Source organism: Panthera uncia, chromosome E3 (assembly GCF_023721935.1).
Source record: "Panthera uncia isolate 11264 chromosome E3, Puncia_PCG_1.0, whole genome shotgun sequence".
Taxonomy (NCBI): Eukaryota; Metazoa; Chordata; class Mammalia; order Carnivora; family Felidae; genus Panthera; species Panthera uncia.
The window spans coordinates 4581229-4590615 of record NC_064815.1 but is presented as its reverse complement, the minus strand read 5'-3'; the positions used below and the strand labels follow the sequence as shown (position 1 = coordinate 4590615).

General features: G+C 45.5%; 1 protein-coding gene across 1 annotated transcript; it reads right to left on the bottom strand.

Annotated features, from left to right (window-relative positions):
- Positions 1 to 3838: 3838 nt before the first annotated feature.
- Positions 3839 to 7041, bottom strand: TNFRSF17 (TNF receptor superfamily member 17). The gene is made up of 3 exons (XM_049638265.1): positions 6731 to 7041; positions 6243 to 6374; positions 3839 to 4423 (listed from the first exon to the last, which is right to left on the bottom strand). Exons 1-3 carry the CDS (start codon positions 6846 to 6848, stop codon positions 4143 to 4145), a joined length of 531 nt encoding a protein of 176 aa, XP_049494222.1. The 5' UTR covers positions 6849 to 7041; the 3' UTR covers positions 3839 to 4142.
- Positions 7042 to 9387: the final 2346 nt, after the last annotated feature.

The window sequence follows — 9387 nt, the reverse complement described above, 5'->3', positions numbered from 1 at the left end:
TGGGCCAACACCTTTCCAGAGAGTAATAGGAGCTGAGAAGGGAAATAAAAAAGGGGAATGGGCCAAAGCGTGGGAACGGGGGATGCGGACGGTTCTGGAGCGCGCCTCTAAGGAGACGACCTTTGAGCCCAGACCGGGATGATGGCTGGGAGACGGTCGGGGAAGATGGCGCAGGAAAAATGTTCCAGAAGGAACGGCAAACGCCAAGGCCCTGACTTGACGGGTTGACTGGAGCCAGAGGGTGAGTGAGAAGAGAGTGTTCAAAGAGAGCAGATAGGAGAACTGGGTGGAGGGCCTTGAGGGCCGTGCTGAGGGGCCTGGACTCTTCTGTGTTCTGTGTAGCTCTTACGTAGGTAAGGGAACTAGAAGGATTGCAAGAATTGAAGCAGAAGAGTGACACGATCTGAATTAGGTGCTAAGACGATCGCTCTTCCTGGATTGAGAATGAATTTTAGTGGGGCAGCCTGGAAAGAAGGCAGCTGGTTAGGGAGCCATTTCAGTCAGTTGCCCAGCGAGAAATAATATGCCTGGGGCTACGGTGGTGGCATTGGAGATGAAGGCGTATGAATGATGTGCCAACACGTGCGCATAATATAAAGCCCAGGTTACTGCCCATTTTACAGATTGGGAAGAAAGGACCCAGAAAGGTTAAAAGGGCATTTTTCCTCTTTGTCCTGCCCTCAACTGGGAGTAACAAAATGTATTTTACATCACAACCCACTACACGCATGCGTGGTTAAAGGAGACGTTTTAACAAAGTTCTGTAGGTAGTGTATTCTCTCCTGTTTTTCTTTCTTTCTTTCTTTCTTTCTTTCTTTCTTTCTCTTTCTTTCCTTCTTTCCTTCTTTCTTTCTTTCTTTCTTTCTCTTTCTTTCTTTCTTTCTTTCTTTCATGCTGAGACCGTTGATTGATCCACTGATAAATCTTGACCCACAGTTAAGAACACTGAATTGAGGGACCAGACCCCACAGGGAAATGGAGCCAGAATTCCAGCCCAGTTCTGTGTGATGCACAGCCGGCTGGTCTTCCTACTACACTGCCTCTCAACACAAAACCTCTGGCCCTTGGGAATTGATCTTTTCGGTTCAACAGAGGTCAAGGGCTCTTTGGAGAAGGTTGTCGGGCAGCATTATTTATGATAGTGGGGGGCACCTGGGTGGCTCAGTCCAGTAAGCATCCGACTCTTGGTTTCAGATCAGGTCATGATCTCACAGTTGCATAAGTTCGAGCCCCGTATCGGGATCTGCACTGACATTGCAGAGCCTGCTTGGGATTCATTCTCTCTCTCTCTCTCTCTCTCTCTCTCTCCCCCTCCCTCCCTCCCTCTCTCCCTCCCTCCTTCCCCTGTTCACACTCTGTCTCAAAAATAAACAAATAAACTTAAAAAAGTAATAATATGATAGCGGAAGAGGGGAAAGCACCGAAGCCCAGCTACAGAAGAGCTAAGCAGATCATGGCCCACTTCACAAGGAATCTCTTGGAGTAGTTGAAAATGCTAATTATAAAGTCGGAAACCCAGAGAAAAGCCAATGATAATACATTAAGTAAGGAAAAGCCCACGCAAATTAGTCTGTATGCCAGATTACAAACATGCAAAATACGGCTATGTGTAGGGACTGAGAGAACGTAAAGATGAAAATACTTAAAAAAAAAAAAAAAAAAAAAAACCACCAGACAAGAGGAGAGACAGAAGTAAGCCATAGGAGACTGTTAAGGATAGAGAACAAACTGAGGGTTGATGGGAGAGAAGTGGGTGGGGGCTGGGTATTATGGAGGGCACGTATGATGAGCACTGAGTTGTTTGTAAGTGATGAATCACTGAATTCCACTCCTGATACCAATATTGCACTGTATGTTAACTACCTGGAATTTAAATAAAAATTTAAAGGAAAAAGAAGGGCACCTGGGTGGCTGAGTCGGTGAAGCATCCAACTTGATTTCGGCTCAGGGCACTGTCACATGATTTGTGAGATTGAGCCCTGTGCCGGGCTCCCTGCTTGGGATTCTCTCTCTCTTCTCCCTCTCTCTCATTCTCTCTCTCTCTCCCCGAAAATAAACTTGTTATTCTGAAGAGTCTGTGTGTCTAGATCTGCCCCCTGCACACCCCCACCCCTAATTAGGTCCACCTGCCTCTGGAACCTTCAGTAAGGCAATGCACACCTGCTTCATGGAGCTGTTGTGAGCCTAACTTGTTAGACCCCCTCGTAGCACTCTGTGCCTTTTCTTCTTGGCACTTGACACAGGGTAAGTCATTGATGTTGCAGTCTGTGCTTTATGTGTTCTGCCTCCACTCACCCCCTTTAAATACTGTGATTCCTCTTTTCCGAGATTTTAGCCCGGTCCTCAAAGACCAAGAATCAAAAGCTTAAAGTCTACAACTCTTCTTGGCCTTGAAAAACTACTTATTGAAGAGATTGTACTGGGGGGGAGGGGAGAAGGAAAAGGGTCTGTGAGAAGCTAGGAGCCCTGTTCCGTATATTAAAAGGGAACGTATGCCTGCTCTCAGAGATACTACAACTCAAAGGGACTAATCATTACAGCAGCATAACTGACTCAAAATATTATGAACCAGATAACTTGCATGGAAAAAATATATGTACACGTGTGTATACAACTGGGTGTGTCAGTGTGTTTTCATTCAATCCTTAAGACAATCTTATAAGGAGATACTATTATCATTCCCATTTTACAGATGGGGAAACTGAGGCATAAGGGTGTAAGTCACTTTCTCACAGTCGCCCAACATTTATAACTTCTAGCAACAGAGCCAGGATTCAAACCCAGGCAGTCTGGCTCCGAGAGCCAATGCCTTAACCACTGTACTGTATTGTCTCCCGTAGCCCTCAAGAGCCTAGAATGGAACCATTATGGGCCCCAAATGGAAGCCCATATCCCAAACCTGACACAAGTCACAATGCCCCAAGAGATCTATGCTCAGTGTACCAGTGAGCATCTTAATGATCAAAGTCAACATTACTTTGGCTCAGTCGGTTAAGCATCCGACTTCAGCTCAGGTCACGATCTCGCGGTATGTGAGTTTGAGCCCCGCGTCGGGCTCTGTGCTGACTGCTCAGAGCCTGGAGCCTGTTTCAGATTCTGTGTCTCCCTCTCTCTCTGGCCCTCCCCCGTTCATGCTCTGTCTCTCCCTGTCTCAAAAATAAATAAACGTTAAAAAAAAAAAATTCAAAGTCGACATTACCAGAAGGCATCACCTGTTGCATAACCTTTCCATAGCACCCCAGGACCTTTATACAACCCCAGGAGAGGAATGCTCCCCAGTAATGACTAAAATTGTAGCCCAAAAAGATTTCGGGGAATTCGAATGGACTTAAACTGATGTGAAGAGAAAAGAGAAAAAGATCGGGATGCCTGGGTTTAAATCCTGGCTCTGCCATTTACTGGTTATGTTAAGTTGCTCTGACTTAACATCTGTAAAACGTTTTTGCCATCATCTATAACGTGGGGATAATAATCATCCACATACTTTGTGATTTGCTGTGTGCATTAAATGAGTTAGTACAGGTAAAGCATATAGAACATTCCTGACACATTAGGCTAGATTTTAGTTATAATTATTACTACCTGCATTCGGGTTCTGAAAGTGATACCTACTATACCTTTGTCACAGTTTGCAGTTCCACATTTATTTATACAATTATAATAATGCCTGATGTCTCCATTAAGCTGGAAGCTTACAAGGTCAGGAACCTTGCACTCCTGCCTCGCGCACTGAATTACTGTGGTTGACTCTAGGCTCCTCCTACCTACAGGAGTACATAGAACAACCTTGCTTCCCTTTAATAATAAAGAGAAAATTCCAATCTGGCCTTAAATGTATGCGTGCAGGTCTAGGAGAGAAGGTGGCTACCAGAGAAATGTGTGACTATGCGATTTACACACTGCAGGGCTTTTTTTCAGTGAGTCAAGAATTTAATCATGAAACCAAGGAAATTTACGCAGTTAGGCTCCCAACAATGAAGTAGGGAAGTATAGCCAACATAACGATTTGCTGGAATTACAGAACCAAAAAAGCTCTATCGGCAACCGACACATACAATCATCCTAAAGAGATGGGATACGTCGCCCTTCTGCCTTCTGACAAAAGATGCTCAAAGCAGCTCGATACCAGGCGACATGGTCAATTATCTGGTAAAAATGGATCTTTCCATCTCTGTGACGCTAGCTACCAGGCTATTGCAGTAGTCATTTGTTTTCGTGGTGACGAGAATGGTTGCACCTTCCTCCATAGCCGGGAGCGGAAAGGAATGGTCAGAATCGACCTTGGATTTGTTCTTGACACAGTCTTCACAGGTACATTCTTCGACTGTGTACTCCAGGCCCCTCGAGAGGAGTACTTTCGTTCCAGTCCTGCTCTCACGGCTCTCGTGTTGGTCAGCCTCTGCCTCGTTCCGGAGAGCCGATCCTGGTGATGAGGAAACAGAACCGTTAACCTGAACTCCCCAGATGGTTGACAGGTGGGTCACGACAGTCTCAGCAACACACATTAGGGCTCAAAGCAATGCAGACAGGTCTGCAAAACAAGTGAGTATGTTTGCACCAGAAGTCACGAACCGACGGGCCACAGTGTGTTTGGAGACAGAGTCTGTTTAGGCCACACAGTGTTTTCAAGTGTTTGCTTACATGTTCTGTTGGCCCACGTTTAGAAATCAAGAGATGTTTTTTACAAGGGGGGTGCCAGATGGCTGAGTCGGTTGAGTGTCCAAATTCGGCTCAGGCTATGATCTTACGGTTTGTGGGTTCAAGCCCCGCGTCGGGCTCTCTGCTGACAGCTTAGAGCCTGGAGCCTGCTTCTGATTCTCTGTCTCCCTCTCTCTCTCTGCCCCTCCCCCGCTCATGTCCTCTCTCTCCCCCCGCCTCTCTCTCTCCCCCACTCCCCGCCTCTCTCTCTTCCTCCCCCCCCAACAATAAGTAAACATTAAAACCGTTTTTAATAAATAAATAATTTCTAAAAGAGTTTAAAAAATTCCAGAGGTGTCACATGCAAATCTAGGTGATTGGTCTCTTTAAAACAACAACAACAATAAAACGTAGCAACTTGGAGCTAACATTCCTCCACGGAAACAAATGGCCAGAGTCAAGAGCACCAGTCTCCTTCAGAAGGGCATCCACGGCTGAAGTCTCCACCTGGCCCACTGCATTCACTGGGTACCCACTTGGCCCTTGGAGGCATTGAGGCCCCACTTGACACATGCAAGGTGACAAATTACCATATGTTCTAGCACACCAAACCCAGCCTTTGGGCCACACTTCAGAATTCAAAGTAAAGATGCTTCTCTTACAGAGCACTTGGTAGCATATCAAATTTTTTTATCATGAATCTTTCATGATCACGTAAGGTAGGAGTTTCTATTATGTCCCCATTTATATGCCTGTGAAGGCAAGTTTCACTACTTCTCCAAGCTGCCACAGAATAACTCCATCTCCCAAAATGTTCTACTTAAAGTCACTCCCCACCTGTCTCTCAGACCCCGGCGGGAAGGGGGGGAGGGGGGAAAATAAAAAATGAATAAATTATGTAAAACAGCCATCCAACTCTCTTCACTGCACTAGGAAGCAAATGAGGTGAGTGCTTTACAGATTATGGATGGAAAATAAGTGCATAAGCAAATAAGCCAATGGCTGCAAAGTGTTTGGGGATCAGATCACAGACAAAGGTGCTACAGAAATATTTTTTTCTTAAAAAGCCCTTAAGTAGAGCATTCATTTCTCTGAGGCCGCTTCTCTACCGCCTAATAAAGATAATAATCTTTGAAATGACTCCTCAAACAATCTAAGGACAACTGGTTATTATTCATTTCTAGCATCGTTTGGGCAGCAAAATGTTCACCCAAGCAAATAGCACTTAACATTTGTATTAAAAATATGGCCAGGGATCTTGCCAAATACATTTTTCCTGATGGTCGTCAACCTGGCTAGCAGTTTCTGCACATCCAGTCAAGGTGCGAACTTTGGTCAAAGAGCTGGATGTTTGCCAAGAAAACCTTAGTACTTCAAAAGAGTAATTACCAAGGGAAGAATGTGGGGGAAGGCTGACATTGTAGGGTACCTCCAGAGAAGATACAAACACCGAAAACGCCAAAAGTTCGTTTAACATAACTGTCCTCTAACACACTCAAAAGGACTCTAACCAAATGAAATACTCAACATGAGAAAAGGAGGAAGTGAAATTCACAATAGCCAGCTCTTGGAAATAGATTTCAAAGAGGGACCATCAAACCAACCTGTGTTTTTAAATGCGTCCTTTGATGGTTCAGAGCTCATCTTCCTTAGCAAGAACATCAACACGAAAACCGTCAAAGAAACTGTCAAGCTCAGGCCCAGACAGGTCCAGAGAATTGTATTTGTTCCTTTCACTGCATTAAAACAATATCAGAGAGATAATGAACTGACAACGGGATATCCACATCAAGCAAAGGTGATCTGTCGTCCAATCCCCCTAATTCATCAGCACGCATTTGTAGATTCTAAATAACACTTAATTAGAAGAGTCGGTAAGACCTCTGTTGCTAACGGTGCCGAATAAAACTGAGTTCACTTCTGAATAATTACTTGGCTCCGCTTGGCAGTTAAACGCTCGCCTTGTTTCCTTGTACTTTTTGATTCAGAAGATCTCACCATCTTTCCTGTAACGTTTATTCTTTGAGTAAAGAGCCGACGTAGAGAAACTCCTTGACGCGAATGAATTAATTGTTTAAGCGGAACTACTTACTTGCGCTGCAATATCGCTGACATGGTGAGGGAGGGGTATTAAGACATCGAAGGTGACAAGGTTTGCAAACGTTAAGCAACTTGTCAAAATATTCATTTTGGAAGCACGGCTGAGCCATCCGGAACTGGATCGCAAAAAGAAAGAAGCAAACCTCAGAACGAACAGCATGGAAGGACAAGTAAAATCTCGTCAAGAAGTCTGCAGCAAACGTTAACGACAGCAGCTAGGGTGTCGAGGGTGAAAAAGAACTTCACCACGATGACTTAGTTCTTGCAGGGGCTATCTCCCCGTACTGTGCTGAAGGATTTGAATACCAGCTCCAATTCCGGTTTCTAAGTTTGAGACCTAGGGGTGGGGTGAGAGGTAGAGTGGAAACACCAAGGACAAACCAGACCTGAAACAGAAACTGCTTATTTATAGAGGAAATGTCTATAAATAAGCCAGGTGACAGTTGCAAGACGCAGGCAAGCCTGAGGCGTCAGGCAGAAAGGTTTGAAAACCGTTTTGGACCCATCTGTTGAAGAGCTGTGCTGTGTGATCGGCCCCAGGGAGATAGATGAGATGAGGTCTGTGCCCCTTAAGAACTTAAAATCTAACGGCGGGGTGGGGGGAATAGAAATCCACTCAACCACGGAGCGGAGTAAAAGCTGATGGCCTGTGAAAAAGGGAAAGGGGAGTCAAGCTTGGCTACCACATTTCCGACCCATGAAGAATTCCAGAATTCCAACAGAAACAGGGACGTCTAGGCTAAAAGCGAAGTTGGGAAGAGGGTTGAGGGGAAGAAAAGTTTGGGGTATCAGGAGTAACGAGAGGGGTAGCGGTAACGTAGCCCACACAACGCTGTCGAAAACTTAGGAAATGCAAATGAGCAGACAGAAAAGTTATCCACAGTCCCAGCATCCAGAAAGAGTCAACTCGTTGATGTACCAGAGAGGTTGCAAACAGGCCTGCTGCCATGTCGTTGGATTGATCGCTGATATAAATCTTTCTGGAAGGGTTTCTGAAGATCGATCATAGATAGGGCGCATTTTCCTCTTAATCTAAATGCATTTGCATTTGCTTTTAGCCATACTGAGTAGGATACCCATGGAGAGATATCCGGAGAGGTCAGCCAGAAATTCAGGCCTCGATTAAAATGCAAGAAAATGACAAACTCCAGATCCAGTACAGTAATTATCTCTGGGGTACAGGGAGGATACAAAAAAGACTCACATTTTTATTAAGCCGAGTGGTGGATACATTGATATCTGCTGTGGTATTCTTTTGTTGTATTATTTGTTATTTTTTTTTTTTAATATGTTTATTTTGAGAGAGACAGAGACAGAGCGAGTGGGGAAGGGGCAGAGAGAGAAGGAACAAGGGAGAGAATCCCAGGCAGGCTCCAAGCGGCCAGCGAAGTGCACCCCCCCACACCCCATGTGGAGCTCGCACCCACGAAACCGTGAGATCATGACCTGAGCTGAAACCAAGAGTCAGATGCTTAACCGACTGAGCCACCCAGGTACCCTTCTTCTTTGTTATTCTTGACACCTTTTCCTATTTTTTTAAATGGTACATAATAAATATTAAAATAGTGATAATAGGGGCACCTGGGTGGCTCAGTCGGTTAAGCATCCGACTTCGGCTCAGGTCGTGATCTCACAGTTCTTGAGTTCGAGCCCCGCATCGGGCTCTGCACTGACAGCTCGGAGCCTGGTGCCCGCTTCAGATTCTGTGTTTCCCTCTCTCTCTGCCCCTCCCCGTCTCGCACTCTGTCTCTCTCTTTCTCTCAAAAATAAATAAACATTAAAAAAATTAAAATAAATAAAAGCGATAATAACATAAAATGCAGGAATTAGGAACAACCCGTTTGTTTTTTTTTTTTAATGAAGGGTTGGAGCCTAAAAGAGAGCATGAATTCAGATACTGATCAAAACCCCATATTCCTGTGGGGTCCAGGCAGTGAGGTAAACACATGTGACTGCCTGGGTGGGCCAAGGACTGACCCAGAAGGTTCCATTCCATCCAGCTCCCGCCAGACAATAAGGCAGACAAAGGTCACAGGAACAGCACACACAGAGAAGCTAGGAGGACAAAGATCATCCGCCGTAGGAGCCAAGCAAGGAGACTTTCAGAACGGGACGGGCAGTGAGGTCAAATCCTACAGAAAAGCCGGAGCTGACACACCAAGGCACGAGGTCACCAGTGTCCTCTGAGGATATCCATGGGCGGAAGTCATATGGTAAGTCTTCAACGAGTGGGGAGAAAGGGAAGCAGTCAGTGTGGGCAATGCCTCGGGGCGACCAAAGCTGTGATAACTCTGGGGAAGGAAGGCACTGTTGTCTGTGACAGATGGGCTCGCTCAGGGGCCTGACATCAGGTGCAGAAGGATGTTCGCTGCCACGTCATTCGTATTCACGAAAGCCTGTCCGTCGGTGGGGGCCTCACAGTGGAATACTACGCAGCCATCCAAAAGAATGTGCTAGATGCGTTCTGATACGAACACTACATCACTGAGTGGAAAATCCAAGTTACCGAGCAGGTGTGTAATGCGTTCTGCTGACAGCAGGTGGACAGAATAAAATAGAAGGTATCTAGAGGTATAGACACAAGATACGTCTGGAAAGATACCCAGAAAACTGATCGCAATTACTGGCAAGAGACAGGAAGTATAGGCT

Excerpts from the sequence above, each read along its gene's own strand:
- TNFRSF17 (XM_049638265.1), bottom strand. The coding sequence starts at position 6,848 with ATGGCTCAGCCGTGCTTCCAAAATGAATATTTTGACAAGTTGCTTAAC. Across the intron at positions 6,375-6,730 it reads TCAGCGATATTGCAGCGCAA|TGAAAGGAACAAATACAATT; the intron begins GTAAGTAGTTCC and ends GTTTTAATGCAG. Across the intron at positions 4,424-6,242 it reads GGACGCATTTAAAAACACAG|GATCGGCTCTCCGGAACGAG; the intron begins GTTGGTTTGATG and ends CCTCATCACCAG.